General features: G+C 36.4%; 1 protein-coding gene across 6 annotated transcripts in view; it reads right to left on the bottom strand.

Annotated features, from left to right (window-relative positions):
• The window catches only part of LOC112980274 (cotranscriptional regulator ARB2A homolog), a 275,231-nt gene that overhangs the window by 59,264 nt on the left and 197,789 nt on the right, over nucleotides 1-18,178 (bottom strand). For all 6 annotated transcript variants that reach the window (XM_064499853.1, XM_064499856.1, XM_064499851.1 and 3 more), the window contains one exon: nucleotides 16,144-16,228. In XM_064499853.1, coding sequence (XP_064355923.1) covers nucleotides 16,144-16,228 — 85 coding nt within the window. The remainder of the gene's footprint in view (nucleotides 1-16,143; nucleotides 16,229-18,178) is intronic.

Raw genomic sequence — 18,178 nt, 5'->3', positions numbered from 1 at the left:
GAAGATATATCAATCCACCTGTGATTGCTGGGAAATCTGTTGCCAAGATAGCATATTTATCTGTTGGTGCAAAAAACAAGCTGTGATTACACTGTTAAAAAAATATAAATAAAATGTAGTTCTAAGGAAGAAACGAATGAGTGGAAACTAGGACTTCCTTGTATCAACTAGTAATAGAGCTCTCAGAAAGCAAAATAAAACAATCTGACAGTAACTGCCTGATATAAATGCTCATATTTCTATCTCATCAGGAATTTCTAACCATTTAATAAAATATTTTGCTTCCCAATCCAGCAAGGTCTCCCACAGTTCAGGTATCCTAATATTAATGCACAATTTGCATCTGATCTCCTTGTTTAAAAATATGCTATTGGTGGGCTGGTTCATCGAGAGCAATCTGTAGATTGCCTGTGGATAAATGCCACTGTGATTTGGTACAATCTCCTCTGGGCCATCTTCTTCTGGATCTTCCTGGTTTCTCTTCACTTCATCCTCACACAATAAAAAATATGTAACAAATATAAAAGCCAATCTCTTGGAAAGTACTTTTGTCTGTCATTGACTCCTCCTCTCCTTAGTGTTATCAAAAAAATAAAACGTCACATTTCTTCTAAGCAATTTCTTCTCTAGGGATCAGTCTTGTCTGCAGGTATGCCACAGGTCACTCTGCAAAGAAGGAGGCCTGAGCTAGTGCAGTCTCTTGCAGATATTAAACTTTAAGCTCTGCAGAGCAGGTTTTGTGACAGCTACAGTCCCACAAGCAACACAAGCAAAAATACAGGACCGGAGATTGTAGCCAGACTCTGCTGTATGACAATCTGAAGCCCTACTGCTAGTTTGGATGAATGTCTTGCTTCTCCACTTGTGAGACTACTCCATCATTAGATCTACCTTTTCAAAAAATGCATGGCATTACAAGACACAGGTAAAAATGATCAAGTAGAACAGATTAGCTAATTAATGATAAGATCAGCTTATATTTTAGGATTTTCCTTACACGGGCACAGTGTAAGAAGCCATGGAGATTGGCACTGCTTCAGTTATGATGCAGTAGCCTTAAAACAATGAATGTGCACCTAAGCCCAGCTCTGGCAAAGGACTTAGATGCTTACGCACTACAATATTGCCAGACTGAAGTATAAAACTTAGACACCTCTCCTGAGAGCTCTACAACTGTTCCTTGAAAAAAACAAGTAAGATGCACTGTTTTTTAAAGATGGATGAGGAAAGGAAGTTGCCTTCACCCATCTCTTATATGACAGCACAGTGGCTAGAGCACTGACACAGAAATAGGAAACCAACTTCCCTTCCCTTTGCAGTGAAAGGGGGCTCAAGGCTGCACAGGACAGGGACCTAACTATCAGCTACCAAGTCAGGCTCCCTTTAGTGCTCTCTCAGCTCCTGGTCCCCTAAAGCTTGCATCTTTTCTTCTTCATAGTAACACAGATTGTTATGGGACGCTTAGGTTCTCCTAGAGGACAGGAGATGTATCCTTAGGCTGAGGACAGAATTACACCAGATAAAGCATAAAACAAATGTTTAATAAATTTCATCCAGGGCTATTATAAGAAGAGAAAAAATACACTTGAAAAAAAAAAGTTGTCATTAATTTATGCTCTGCAGTTGGTTTAAAGTAGCAGTCTCCAGAGACAAAAGGACTGATGTGAGACCCATCAAAACCACTGGGACTCCTTCCTTTGATTTTAATGGCAGCTGAATCAGGTCCCTAGTTCAAAAGAAATTTGTAAGATTCATAAGCTATGCCGAATTTATAAGGTATACCTAATATATAAGCCTAAGTTTTGTAATCAGTAGCAGGAAACTCTCAAAACTATAAATGTCCAGAGTACTCTCTGGACATATTTACCTAAATAAAACAAATCATATCTTGCAGCTTTTACATGAATTATCATTAGACTGCAGCATATTATTGCTTTAGGAAATCTTCAAGTAATACTTTACATGTGTTTGATTTTGTGGGAAAATACTGAAAAGAGCACAGATATCACTAAATGAACAAGTTGCTTAAGCGGAGGCCTAGACCTCTACTACCAAATTACTCAAATAAAAAATATTTGAATGTAACGAGTTAGACTAATGATGAGTCCTCAAAATTTAATTACCCTAGAGTTGCAAAGTGACACCAGTTCTTAGGAATCAAGTGTTTTGAGATTTTGTATACATTTCCCATATGTGCAGCTGCATCTGAAAACTCCAGATCTACCAACTACGGTACTTCATACGTTCTGGCAGGGCTAGACCATCATTATGTTTCACACAAAGCACAAATGTGCAAATGAAAATTTCCAAAAGACTGAAAATACACCAGAGGAGAAGCTCTTCTTAGTTTAACACTTAGTTTAGTATACAGTTTAAACTCTGACATAAAATCACTGATCACTTTGGAGGCAAAGAAGAAAACAACACACACAGATATAAATATAACCTGTTTTGTCTAGCAAAGCAAATTCAGAGCTAAGGTCTGCCCTCATACACATGTGTAAGTTTTCTGTAGAACTCAAACGCACCCTCATGTGAGTTTCTGACAGTAAAAGCTGGCCTCAGATTTCAAATATATCTGATTTTTATTTATATGTAATATAAAATTATATACATGCATGCTATATATTACAACATATATCATTTCAAGTGCTATAGCAACATAAAAATCTCAGAAAAAGTAACCAGAATTTCGATATACAATGTCTCATTTGCAGAGAGATCAAATTAACAAAGAGAAGAGTCTTCTCTGTCCTTAAAAGTAATGATGGGCACTTAATATTTGCTAAGACAGTGTTTGTTCAAAAGTACATGACATTTGCCTTCTAACTAGCTACTGTACTCACAGCAGCAATAAAGAATGTAATCTGAAATATGTGTTACTCTATTAACCACGTGGATTATTTCTCTGTTAAGATGTTGTAGACATGTAAATCTACCTAAAATACAAGTATTAATACAGGAAAATGTCCTATTCCACTCTTTGACATTAAAATTAGAATGTAATTAAAATAAAATTATTTATTAAATGTAGGTCATCAGGTTAAAGTATTTCTTGGAATAAATAAGGATTCATAATCATGATATATCTATATTTTAAACAATGATTACACAGAGTATGGTTTTCATGTCATAAATATAAGAATGTAATACGCCCACTTAAATTAGCCTTTTCCTTAAAACTATTTACGTAAATAATCAGCATCTGAACATTAGCTATAAGCAGTTGTTTGCTTTTGCTTTTAATTAATAGATTACAATCACAATGCATTTAAAACAAGTCACTTAACTGTCCCTGTACATTAACATGATGAGATTAGTTGCTGACACTGGTTAGCAGAAAATGACAAGTCCTCTCAACAGAAAATTGGGCCTTCCAAATATAGGAATGTTTCTTGATAGGAAAAAGCTCAAAGTGCAGTTATACTGTGAAAAAGGCCTCTAAAAATGGCATCATGGAGCTCCATGTTTCTCATTTCTTGGTTATCTCACAGGTTGGGAAGTTAATCTTCTCGGCTGAAAGCTAGTTGGAGCAGGCAGAAAACTGTTAAATTAGCAACTTGAGGGCAGGGTGCTAAGAAGGCAAATATGATATAAATTTAACCTCCATGTGTTGCAAATAAATTTATGTGGCAAAGATGGAAAAGAAAAGACATTTTAAAATCAATTCTGTGCCATTGCTTGGAGATTTTCTAATACTTCTTTTTATTGTCCAGGGATTTGATATAATTGGCATTACTGACAGCTGTTACGATAATTTGTATTCCTGAAGTATTAAAATGTCTGTATATTATGTATTTAGGATGATTCAAGTGAATAAAAGTGGTGAGGATATCGTGTTCTAGTCTAAAAACACCATTACTTATTCTGAAGGCTCATCTGATCATGGGTCTTTAATGCATGCATGCTAGCATGCTAACAAAGCTCAAGAGGAGATGCTGCTTGGGAGGTTTGTGGCAGTCTACCTTAGCCGAGGAGTAGACCTACGAGAGACTACGATAGGCTCCTCCTTAAGCGTATAGCTGTGATGCATGGAAAGCCTCACTGTTATGCAAGACATCAGTTCAGAAGATGTATACCGTTGGTCCCTTCTGGCCAGTTCTAACTCAAAATTAGTGTTTTTAAAAATTATGAATCTTTTTTATCAAAACAGATATAATGCTCTCCATGAATCTAACATTTTAGACAGCATTATGATGGATAAAGATGAATGAAATCACTGGGCTGGAAATTGGTGCTTGCCTAGGGCCAGTGACCCTGACCTAATTACATTCAGTCTGATTAAACAGAGAAAAGTCTCAGCCAGCGATCTATATGCTCGGTGCTTCAAAAGGCTATCTTCTTCAAGGTAGAGAAAAATATTAACAAATTTAATCAAGAGAAGATATTTGAACAGAAATGAATGAAAGATATTCTTAAAAAGTTTGTCAGATGACTAAAACCCAAACCAGAGAGCTTCAGTCCTGGTTCAGTGGAAAAGTGAAATCAGTCATTAGATGTAAAAAAAAGAAGTGGAAATAGCTTATTATTGGTACAAAAAGATGATAAGGAAAGCTAAAGTTATCAAAGGAATACCAATCTATGGCTGGCAAACTTGGTACAATGAGGAAGTTTTTTTCATATGCAAGCAACAAATGCAATTCATAGCAAAGAAATGTCCCTTTTCAGATGGAGATGCTGAAACTGTAAATAACAGTGTAGAAAAAACTATGAAATTGTTCAATATGTATTTCTGTTTTCTATTTGCAAAAAAATGGCAAAGTGTTTGATGAAGTAGCTTCTATTTCACTCATCAGTATCTACTCAGGGATATATATTTCTAAATTACCAGGCTTGCAGAGTTTGTATTCAAGAATCATAAAATGGCTAACGGGTCACTGATGTTCATTTTAAATAAAACTTAAAATAGCAGAGAAATTATATAAAAAGGGAAAAATCCTAATCCAACTTTCAGAAAAGACTAGCTGCATGGTTAACCTGGCATAAATCTCAGGAAAAATAATGGAAGAATGGGTATATAGGCTCATAAATTCCTGTCATAGCTAGCACAGACATGAAGAATCAGCTCTTTTGACATTTTACCGTAACCTTTCTCTCTCCCCAGAAAACACACTCTTCTTTAGGGAAAACAATCTGAATTCATTCAAATTTTCATGGCAAGTCATCTGCTCTAGACTTCTAATTATTCTCAATGCTCTCCACTGTATTCAACTGACTGAGGTATTTTTTAGGGTGCAATACCCAACACAGGACATGGTTTCCCATCTGAGACTGCACCAGTATTGATCAGAACGGAAGGATAACTACAAAAGTTTCATAAGCTACATTTCCAATTATTTATCTCAGTAAGAGACTTCTTTTTTTGTGACATCGCAACATTGCTAACTAATCATAGCTTCTGAAACTAAATTCCATAAGTCTTTTTCTGTGGAATCATTGCTTATCCAGTTGCTCCTGAACTTGTGTGTACACAACAAGAAAGACAAGGGTAACTATTGTCTCATGGTAAAGCTGGTGAAGTTTGGAGGAGACTGCCCAAGGAGGATGTGGCATCTCCATCACAGGACTATTAAAGAACCAATTAGATGGACATCTGTCAGGAAATGACATATGAATATCTGATCTTGCCTTAGGCTGCTGGTTGAAGTAGATAAATGCTAAAAATCTCTTTCAGCCTTACAATTCTATGATATTGGAATCTATTAATGAAATACTAAGATACAAAAATATAATTAAGTCAATGTGACTTAATGGAAAATAAGTCTTAAACAAACTCAGTTTCACTCTTTCATGAATTGGCATGCCTTGGTTATAAGGACTGATATGCAAGTAGAGTACACTAATTTTTGTCTGACATTTGATATATTTTTCCAAATATTCTGAACAGCAGAACAAATGAAGCCAGGTTTCCTATGGACTTTTGTCTTTCTTTCCTTTCCAGCAACTGCATCCTGTTCCCCTCAGATTTCTTGTGAAACATGATTTCTTGGAACAAGGACCCTATATGTTTTGGATTATTCTGGAGCCACATGCCTGCTATGTTTGGCTGGTCGTCTGACTGCTGCTTTGCTAGCTGATCATTCTCAGATGCCATGCATAACACCAGGGCGACTCCTCCTTTTCCTTCAATGGAGCCATTAAAAAGTAACTTCTTCCTCTAGACTGCCAACTATTTTCACAGAACTTGGAGAAACTTAATTATAACTGAAACTTCAAATTAGGAACAAATTGATCAATGTTTCATAAATTCAGAAGGGGACAAATGGCACGAACTGCAGAATTCTTGTTTACTTGTGAAAGCAAGTTAAAACAATCAATACTACTCAATAATCCTAAGAATTTGCAGACTAAGTAATCTGCAAATGTAGTTGTCATGGAGAAACTACCATTTAATAGAGATGTTACTGATGGAGTTTATAGGGATTGATACCAGTCCTAAGGCTATTTAACAATACAGGAAGTAAATATAAATTCCCTGGCGTTAAAAAAATGAAAACATGAAGATTGGCAGACAGCTTATTAACAAGGAGGACTGCAGCTATTTTTGTGGGTTTTTTTACGTGTGTTCATCTCTTTGCTTTAAGAATAACTACATGCAATATTTCAGAACCATACTTCAGAACCAAGATGAAGAGCAGCAGTTCAAAAAAGGGTATCAGGAGATGGTGGTCAAGCTCCTTTATAAGCAGACTCTCTACAATATGGTGAAAAAATGGTCTGATGTGACACTTGGTTGATGAAGCATAAGAAAAGCAGTGAAGATCTGAACTCTGTGTATTGTGTTAATGAAATGAAGACAGGTCCATTTTAGAAAGGAATATTAAAGGACTGAAGAGGCCACAGAAGAACATATAAACCATTTGAAACCTTGAGAAAGTAACTTTCAGTGAGAGTTAAAGAACTCAATCTATTTAGTTTCTCAAAAGAAATTAGAGTTGACTTGATTTCAGTAAATAATTTACAAGGAGAAAAACTACATGTACTAAGTGTCTCTCTAACTTAGTAGAAAAAGGCATAGCAAGAACGAATGGTTGGAATCTGAAACCAGGTAAAGTCAAACTGGAAATAAGCTGCTCCTCTTAATAGTTTGACAAATGACATATGGAAGCAATGGATTCTTTGCCTCTTGAATCCTTCCAGCCAAGACTGAATGACTTTCTGGAAGACATACATACTTTAAATTTTGGTTTTATGCTGAAATCTGTAAGTTGCATTTGGTTAAAGACTTTTAAATAAAGGTGCAGACTAAGTCATCTAAACATCCTTCCTGGCCTAAACTATATGGTTTTATGAAAAAAGATCCAAAGTAGATCCAAATTAGAATGAAACATTTTAAAAAATTCTACCAAATCTGCAAACTTGGATTCCAACAGAAAATGGAAGATGAAATGTGAAAGGTCTTTTGGATATTATGCCAATGAAAAAAAAAATGGCATTAAATTTTGGATTACATCTTTCAGAGGCCTGAACAGTTCCTAACAGGCTTTAAGTTCTAGCAGAATTCGAGGCTTTATGAAAAATTATTGATCCCATCTCTATAGATGTTCTGGCTTCACAGAGCTACTGAGGATGAAAGATGGAAAACACCTTTAAAATGACTAAGAGTAAGTGGATGCAACTTGGAATACAAAGATTAATATTTAACCTCAGTCCATAAAGTACTTGGGTCAAAACTTACTGAGACTCATGTAAAGAGTTTCACTATTGCTGGACTGGAGCCTATAGATATTTCAGAGGAGATGAAAAGAGAGAGTAGTATGGCCATGTCTTCCGCCCTATGGAAGACACACTTAAACAACACCTTAACCCACTAATTAAGCAGTAAGGAGCAAAATGTACCATCTGATATAACGTTCCCTATTTGCATTGAGAGGCTAGGAAGGAATTGTGTATAAAAATGTGGTGACAAGCCATTATGTAAAGAAAGTTTTTGCCGCAATCACAAGCAGCAGCAGGAGGTGGATAAATATCTATTTCTGCTAGGGCATATTCTGACATGCCCTGGAGGAATAAGTGAATTTGAATCCCACCCTCACTTCCTATTGAAGGATTTTGATCCAGTTAGAAGATAAAGCATCATCTGTTTTAGTTGTTCCCCTTCAACTGACAAAACTAGTGCTGACTGAACTTATATTAGATCGACTTTTTGGCAATAACTGAATTATACTTATCATAGAGTCTTTAAAGTGTCTCTCTAAACTGTCATTTGGAAATCTTCAATAAAGTTGCATCTGCCTATTCTAAACATGAATGTATTCATTACTCATTGTACTGACACTGTGCCTGTAAGTACCAGTAAGGGGCAAAGGTATAAGCATTTTAACAACATGACCATATAGAGGACAGGCTGCTCCTTATATGTTCATTGTATGCTCCGGCTGGCTTCTGCATAGGCTAAGATGAAGCACAAGGACAGAACGCAAAGTCTCTGAACCCAGGGGTTTGCGGTCACACATTAGAGTAAGACTGAGGACAGATAGCAATATACAAAGAACTAATCAGACAATATTAAGTAGTATTGGAAGCAGTGGTCACAGCAGTCTAACCATTGTCAAACATATTATAGGAAATATCTGGCTGTAATAATTTACATTATTCATTATTACCACAGTCAAAGACAGCCTAAGGGACTCCACAGCAAACGTACATCATTGCAACTAGTTCACTGTACCCTAAAAAAATGCAATGATAAACAGGTATGTTTGAGTACAAGAATAATTCTTGATAAAATAGTTTCTCTAATATGAGTACTTCCCCAAATACATATTAACTATTTTATAGAACAGTTGATGAATATGAGTGTTTTGTCCTAAAAAATAATAGCCCCACCATATATCAAACACCTAATTGCTCATACAAAGCTATAAAATTGATTTCTGCAACATCTGGTAATCCAAGTCAGTATCTCCAAATTCACAGTTTCATATTTACTTCTGAAGTGCTGACATTCTGGAAAAGAACCTGCAATATTGCTTAGCAGGTCTTTATAGAACGTGTCCTTTCCAAAGAACTGAAAAGCTAGGCTACTCAAAACACACCGTACGAGCTCACATCCAGTTAAGTATCATACATGAAACAAAAAGCTGCCTGAAACACCTGAGGCTGAGCAGAAGACTAAATGCAGACCTGCTTTGAAGAATCGGGAGCAGGTGAGAAACTACTTATCTCCACACTAAGAAGACATTAGTTAAAGTTGGACTTAGTGCACATGTGCAGCAACTGCCAGGGCTGTTGCTAAGATCAGCTGATGCTTCAAAGTTTCCATGATAATTTTCAATCCCTGACCGACAATGTATAGCAGCAAAAATGGAGCGTATGACCAAGATGCCCAGCATGTAGACAAATGGTAACATAAAGCTAAGAAGCAACCTTCACAGATTCCTGCATTCCTCTATTTGTGCTATTAATGCTATTGGTACCTTAAAACAAATCACTTGACTATCGTTTCTCCTAAGTGAAGAGCTTTTATTGACAGAACTACGAGAACATGAAGACATAGCATGCAAAGAGGTTTACAGTAAGCACTGATTACCATAACCTTAACCTCCACGAATGACTACTGAATGCAAATGTAATATTTTTAACAAAATGGGTAAATTGTCTAATCTGCCCTATTGTAAAATATACATGGTTTTGTATTTATTTCTTAAATTACTAAAGTTATTGGATACCTATCACTGGTCATAAAACAGTGATGTCAAAATATAGTACAAAACTATCTTCATCAAACTGATTAAACTTAAACAGTAAAAAGTCAGAAGCATTGGTAAACTGGGCTAAAAAGCACTGTGGGGATGAGTCAGGTATTGTCTGAGTGCTTAATATGGCTCATGGTTGCTTCTGCCCTGTTATTGTGAGCAAGATTCAAAAATGTTTAAGACTGGCAGTTTAGTGTGGTGTAATTAAAGCCGAGGAAAAAAACAAGAGAAAAATAAGTTGGTACTTTGCTATGGCTGTCATAAACCTCACTTATGTAATTAACTCTGAGTACGGACTCTGTAGCAGTGTAGACACCATTTAACTTGACTGGGGATCAATCTGAATCCCACAACTTGCACAGCATGGGGTAGGTCTATGACTGTATGGGGCCTTTTTATAGAAATACAAAATTGAACTTTTAGAAAAGTGGGCAAAAAGCAGCTGTTAGGGAAAGCTTATAAAAATCACCTCCGGAATCTAATGGATGAAATCTTGGTTTCACCATTACCAGCACAAGCTCTGGAGCAAGGGCTTTATCTGAGTTCTACACAAACGTGTACAGGTGGTGCTGTGTGTTTTCTGTTCCACAGAAAGGCTTTCTGTACCAGTTATGCATTGAGTTTCTTTGATCAGTGCTTTTTAGCAGATCTAACAGTCCAGAATAACTTTACTTAAATTTGCTGTAGCCCCATTGAAGGATTACTGATGCTATTCTATTACTTAGCACAAGGCAGCAGTCTGAAGGGGACTGTTTAGTACCATATTCTTGTCTTGATATTAAATCAGGCTATGCCAAGGACTCAAAAACAGCAGGTAACAAGCTTTCCCTGTTTTTCACTGAGCTCTGTAGAATCTCATCTTTCATTTGTTTTGAACTGCAAGTCTCTTACATTTATCTCCAAAAAAGCCCCAAGCCCCAAAGTACATAGTGTGTTTAACACGTGCAGGAATGTTTTTGGCTATGTTTGAGTTGAGAGGCTCAATGGATGACAGCCAGCTCCTTGTCAGAGCAAGCTCTGTCAGAAACAACTACCAGCCCTCTTTCCCCATGTAAGCTCATTTCACATCAGCAGCATGATACAACCAGAGAGGTAAAGGGGGACCAGGATCTGAGGACACGCTGCAGCAAGGGCTTACTGGATAGGACAGTTCAGATGTCGAAAGCCTGAAACAGCAGTTCTGCGTGGCATAAACTGTACCATCCATCGCAGTAAAGTTGCAACACCGATGTGGGGAATTCAAACCTCAGCTTTAATGGCTCTTGGCTGCATGAAAGATGGTTGCGTATCTGCTCAATCTATTGTGAGTTCCCATTTTGGTACCACAAATAGATGCTATCTGGGAGGGAACACTACTTTCATTTTCCTCTAGTCAGAAAGAGACATATTTAAACAGCACAGTAGAGCCTGAGGAAAACTGAAGCTGCATCAAGGGGGAGCCAAGTTCAAGGGATTCAAAAAGGCAAAGCAGCAAGACAGTAACTTTCTGAACCTCTGTGCAATGTGAACTACTTTGTTTCTGTGCTGACATATGCAAAGCTTACTGTTTTACCTGAGCTTAGAAGACTACCACTCTCTCCCCTCCACACTCAGTCATCTCATGTATTAACTCAGTCCTCCACAACTCTCCAGCATACCACACAGTTCAGGTGTGACTCTGTAGGATCTTTTGGAAGTTAGGGCAAATATACCAAGAACCCCCTCCCCATCTTATTTGAATATTAGTTACAGTTACCATGTTTTCTTCATTGATGTGCAATAGTGCTTACGGTAGGTAATTTTTTCCTTTTATTTGTTTACCTGTAAAAATCCCCACAAACACCTGCAGCAGCCTGTTAGAAATAACTGCAATGATCTCTTCTGAATTCAAAGTAAAAAAGCTGTGCTTGCCACTAGTCGGAAATTTTGCCTAACTGAAGTCAAATGTTACATATAACATATAAAGTCCAGCTTGATGTTTGGTACCAGCAAATAGGATCTGGGGACTGCCTTAGAATACCATTCACAGTTAAAAGCTTAAAACTGGTCCCCAGCACCTCTGGCATGGGTCCTATCTGTTCCCCCAAATTAAGCGTTTGTATTTCTGCAGCCAGTCCGTGTCCACTTTATTTAGCTACATGAATTCATTTTTGAACTTCTTTTGGTATTATAGAGATATATATTCAAGGCTAAGCTCTTCCTTGAATACAGCTTGTCTTGATTACTGTCAATGTTTCATTCCATTGTGTCATCTTGTTTGTCTTTTGATGTTATAATTTCCTTATTTTATGATGTTTTAACTACATTCGCTGCAACTGTTTAAAGAATAGCTAGTGATTTGGGAGGTCAACTAGAGAGACTTTAAAAGGATTTGATTAGGCAATTCATTTTTTCTAATGCTACAATAACTTCTTTTATTTGATTATGTAAATAAGTGTTGGTGCCTATCCACTTTGGCAAAACACTGCAAAGTTTAATCCACTCTCCCAAACAAAAAGATAACATTGGCAGAAATACATGAGCTAAGGAATGCATCCTATGCAAACACTAAGGTGCTTCCTGTGAGACACCCAAAGATAACACCATTCAGGAAAACAAAGGCCATGCTTACCTGGCAAAATTTACCACAACATCTGTTATAGGATAATGTTACGTGTAGATACTATTCTGAAATCAAAGCAGCTTAACTCCTGAATTGCAAGAGAGATGGACACAGCTCAAAACGCATGGACCTGCTTCCCCCCAGCCTCACTTTAAGCCATTCCTATGCAGCACCTGCTCCAATAGGATGGCTTCCTAAAGACTTTGTGAACCCCCTGCTCCAGAACTAGATGCCACACTGTAAGGTCTCAGAAATGTTATATGCAGGGAAGTACAAGCATGGTTAGCAGTAGCATGATACCACCTGTTGTGAAAGCTTCAATCACATTGGCTGTATCAAATTACTTGTTCACCTCCAATCTCCCATCCAATAAGACTCATACATCATTTATGTAACAATCTTTAATGTAATAATTGCTTTTAAAGTATTTACCTTTCCCCACCCCGTATTTGCTTATGTCTTTGGAGAGATGGGAAATGGATTCATCTTCTCTGAGACAGAAGAGGTATCTTGATTTGACTCCATTAGGGAAACGGATCAGGACTGAGGGATGATACAAAAAGGGACCTCTAACAGAGGTCCCTAATGAGGGCCGAAGGCTAAGGGAGTAGCAGACAGTTTGCCAAGACTGGATGGAAGGCAGGAGGCTTACCCAGGGCTCGCTCCTCCAAGCTGAAGAGCTGACAGCTGGAGCAGCAACTGAGGAGCCTGCCTGTGTGACTGCTCACACTTAAGCTGGAAACTAGAGAGGGCTGTGAGCCAGAGAAGTAACAGAGGGGACTGACGCCCACCAATCTCGCCCTGGTAAAAGATAAATAGCTCAGGGAGAGTGATTCTTCTCTGCAGAGGATGAATTTCTGGTTCTTGTTGGAAAGAACAAGGAAGGGTAACAAGAAGAACAGCTGTTTGACCGACAGCCCGAACAGGAGCTCCAGATCTGACAGAAGACATTCGAGCTAGCACAGACATCTCATAATACTGTATGGGAAGCTTTTTAGGATTACGTACAGCATATAGGATAACTGGGTTAAATGAGAATTTTTAGAAGATAATCTCTTCTGTGTGATGATAACCTGCTGCAGGAAGACACTATGCTATGACACTAGCATGTAACCAAATCCTTGGGACACTGAGAAAAGACCCAGCTCTATCCACAACGAGTTACTTAGGCCACAGGATGGATTTACTGGGGCTTGCTTTCTCCAGAATTGTCTCTATCATTGTTATTTTCATGCTTACAATGTGTAGTTATTGAAGAGTATTCATTCCTCTTTGTGAGTAAATAAGACATGAATGAATTATGGCAAACATTTTAATTACTTAATAACATTCTAATCAAAAGCCTGAACAACTCTATCTGGAAATACAAGTCGTTTTTCCGGTTTGATGGCCATTTGTTTCTCTCTAGTGCTTTGTCAGGAAAATACAAGCAAGACACTGTAACATAATCTGAAATACAGACTGTTCACAAACAAACAGAGGTTGCCTATAAATCCCCAAATGCTGAATGGCTGAATATCAGATCCTTTATGGAAACACTGGCTCATGAGACTGGACCAAGAAGCAGTTATTCCCAAACTTACTTCTCAGTATGATGACAAATAAAAGTCAGGGTTCCAAGTAGAAAAGAGAAGTGAAGCTGCAAAGGATTTATTTAAAAAAATCTCTTGTTGCTCTTATTGCTCTCACTGTTATTTGTTTAAATACTAAGGGCAATGCTGCCAGTATGTTAGTGTGGGCTATTTCAGTACTGCAATTCTCAGAAAATAAGTGAAATAAAATCTCTTACATTAAATACTAGTGCTCCTACATCTAGTAACACTTCATCAATCTATTACACACAGCTATAATGTAGACTTATGCCACTGTTCATATTAAAACATTGTAGGAATTATTCGCTTGTTCCTCTGTAAACATTTTACAGTTGCCCATACAAGGGATGAATACAAGAAATATGAACAATAACATGAGTAAACTGGTAATTCAGCAATAGTCACACAAAGCTATACTATTTAAAACTGCCTTTATTTATAAAGAACCAAGATGATAATATCTAACTTACATTTAAATCATTATCCAAACTCTGTTACAAAAACTTCTAAAAACTTCACCAGCAATCTGAATCTAGTGGCATAGTATGTATGCATTAATTCAAAACAGCCAACTTTTGTAACCATTACTGGCTAAAACCCTACCCTAACTAAATTACATTTTTGCCAATGACTCCAGTGGAGCTGGGACTTCACATTTAGTGGATTATAAACATTATGCCCACTGCAACCCTTCCTCAGCAGAAATGTAAAATTCAGACTTATTCATACTCCATCAAAGTGTCAGTCTGTTTTTTAAATAACAGTTAGGACTTCTTTTATATCATATAATTAATTATTATGAAATATACTTTATTTTATATATATATACACACTACAAAGAAATGGAACAGAAGCTCCAACAGAAGACTTTCAGTATTGGCAATTGTACTGTAAATCTTGACTGGTTGCTACCCAAGCACCTACCTACCTGACCAAAATGACCTCTATAATATGTGCTACTCCACAACAGACACACACACACACACACACACACAGACACACACAGACACACACACACACACTTGAAAGTTAATTCTTTTTTGAAGAATTCTACTACTGAGAAATATTTTTCTTTTAAATTGTAGTAGTCTTCTCAAAGGCAGCAGAAAGTTGGTATATGAACTTGGAATCTATGAAACTTTTAGAAATATTTCATTTCCCTAACCACTGAAGAATGCCATTTTGCTGAGTCTGTACAGAACTGACGACCTGCATGGTTAGGTCCCACCTCCACAGTACAAATATGATTACAGGTCTCTGGTGTTGTGAGCTCTCAAGTAAAGTACAACTACATTTTCCAAACCTTAAAAATATCCTGCTGTAAACTAAACTTCATCTGCAGGGTTAGGTGTCATTAACAACCTCACGTATCTAGACAGATAGAAATCTCTTGTCAAATCACTTGTCAAATGAACAAGTGCATCTCAGACAGCGAGGCCAAACTGCGTCCCAGCTTTTAAATTAATATTGTATGGACAGTATGTTCTTTTGAACCTGATTTTGTAGGAAAAGTGTATAGGTACAAAAATATGCTACCTATGGCTTTTAGGAAAACATGAAAGTTCAGTAACAGCTTTCTGTATTTTAGATTACTTTACCATAGAGATTTGAGATTTTCCTGTTACACTGACAACTACATCTAATTTCTGGGTTGTTACTGGTGTTAATAAACACTAGTCTGTTTGATATTACACACTAACAAAGTGCTCTGTATATTATTTCATGTGTTCCTTATGATTTAGGATTCACAAATGAAAGCCAGTAGCTGAGTATTTCCAGAACAACAGACATCTCACACCAAGATTCTTGGAGACTGTAAATAATTTGCTATGTAAACCAGATTTATGTTGATCAGAATTCAGGAAAGTGTCGTATTTCACTCACTTGTACCTTTCATTAACATATCTTCTTAAAATGTTCTTCTTGTCTACACAAAGTTAGATGTCTATTGAGTGATAAATCACGAATTTCCCAGTTTTCATGATCTCTATAATTTTTCTTAAGCATTTATAATAAGTCATTATTTAATTAAACCCAAAGAGAAGACTATAAAATATAAGCTCTAAACAAACAACAGAATTTGAATTCTGGACAAAGTGAAAAACAAAGAGTAAAATATATAAAATAACAGCATTCAGTCAGTCATACACTTTCAACCATATTCAGCCACAGAAGGCTTAAAATGAAGTAAAAAACAACTGTATTTTTAAATAACCAAGTTACTCATGGGCACAAACGTCTGTGTACAATTGCTGCAAATGAAAACACATACCTGCAGAGACACGGGGGCAGTCTGGCAACATGGACTCTACTGATGTATCTAGTGGTTCTGAACTAGACACCCAGTTACAACAGTTCTGTAATATTAGACAGACAATTTTCTGGTAAGCCAATAACTTAAAGCAAAAATAAATACAGACTTTGTAAGTAAAGACAATGGTCACATCAAAATACTCAAACTTGCACGTAGTTTAAATTGCAGTCCCAATGGGGACTGAAACATAAACTAAGTTGGCTTACTGATACTAACTGATGCTTAAATCATATGAAATAAGTAAAAAGAGTAAGACCATAATTCTGGAACAAATTGGTAATATTCTTAAATAGCACGTGTTTAAGTGCTGCTTTGAGTGTGAGTGGAATTAAGTAGGTGATTGGACCAACAGAGGCATTTTAAGCCATTGCCCTCTGTATTTATTAAAAAAGTATTTTCATAAATCCTCTGTCTGCTTGCCTGTAAATATTAAGAGGTAAAATTTTCAGGGTGTCTTGATGGAACATGCTGTGGAGAGAATGACTGTAAAATTACAAAACAACAAATTATAACTGAGCGAAAGCAAACATGATAGCAGATTAATATTCAAATAACTGCCAATATAGCTAAGATGAATTGGTATGGACATTTAAAAATGTAAATACTGGTCTTTGGGGAACTATATTCTGGGAGCATTTACGTTTACCTTTTGTTTCCGAATCTCTGCATAGGATGAAATTTTTAAATATTTTACTCTAAATGGAATCTATTCAGAGAAGATCTTGAATTAAAGTATTAAATAATACACCTTTAATAAAATATGCTGAAACTATTCCAAATCTATTGAACTGAAGATTTAATTATAAAGCAAATACATTTTTAATAGGATTGCCAGCTGAACTACAAGATCTACATGGCTTTACTTATTACAAAACTAAGTTTTCCCTTTCGGGAAACCTGATTAACTTCATCAAAAGAAGCAAAAAAAAAAAAAAAAAAAAAAAAAAAAAAAAAAAAAAAAGAACAACTTTTTTGGAAAGACCCAATGAATTTTCAGTCAGATTTCTAAAAAATCACCCCATCAATCATGATTGTAAAAATAGCCGATTGCTATTCTGGTAAACAAGCATGTATTGTGTATTTGTAGATGTTTGCCGCCCTAGTTGTGCACCATGGAATCCGTCCTCACTGTGGAAAGATCCTTGACTGGTAGATCAAGTGTCTTATTGTATTTCCTTAATTCATTCTGTCTGGAAGAAGATGTCAGCTGTGTTGCAGTGAGGAGAGAATTTCAAAGGCTTCAGTCCCCACCAATAAAGGCTGAGGAATGGCTTTTGAATAGATTTGTCAAGGCAACCCTACTGTTCTGGGACCAGGGAGAGCAGGAACAACATAAAGGAAGGGTTGCTGTCTGAGATTAGAAAGTGAAGTTCACAAAGCATGGCAGATTTTTGTAAGAAACAGCAGATCAATGAAACTATTGAACTAGATGGAAAAAAACCCCACAAAAACAAACACACCATCCAGTAATGTAACTTTTTAGCAAAGATGTTTAAAATTGTAGTATTTCTATGTTTCACAAAGGCTTTAAGGTTTAAAGCAGATATACATTTTATAATTTGCATGTATAATTTTAATTAACAGCTGAATGTGAAATTGCAAATGTAAGATGGTAGACATTATAAAAGTAGAATTTTTATGAAGTATTATATTCATTTGAAATAACTAAAATTAATATTAACTACTGATAGAATACTACATCAGACAGCTCGAGATAATACAGAAGATTAGCACACAATTAACCAGCTTTTATATACAATGTGACACTTGCCTGTAAGAAATAAGTATTCTCGAAAGCAGTGTCAAGATATGTAAATGGATGATTTGTTTTATCATTCATCACAGCTCTTAATAAATTCAAAAATCATGACTTCTATAGGTACTAAAAATAGGCCACCAATGATACAGGAGAGATAGCTTCAATGAAGAATTACTTTTTAAACAATTCATTCTTTCAATGACAGCAATTAGCCCTACAGACAGGCAGCAATGA

The sequence above is a fragment of the Dromaius novaehollandiae genome, chromosome W (genome assembly GCF_036370855.1).
Source record: "Dromaius novaehollandiae isolate bDroNov1 chromosome W, bDroNov1.hap1, whole genome shotgun sequence".
In the NCBI taxonomy this organism is placed as follows: domain Eukaryota; kingdom Metazoa; phylum Chordata; class Aves; order Casuariiformes; family Dromaiidae; genus Dromaius; species Dromaius novaehollandiae.
This window is presented reverse-complemented; position numbering and strand designations above follow the sequence as displayed.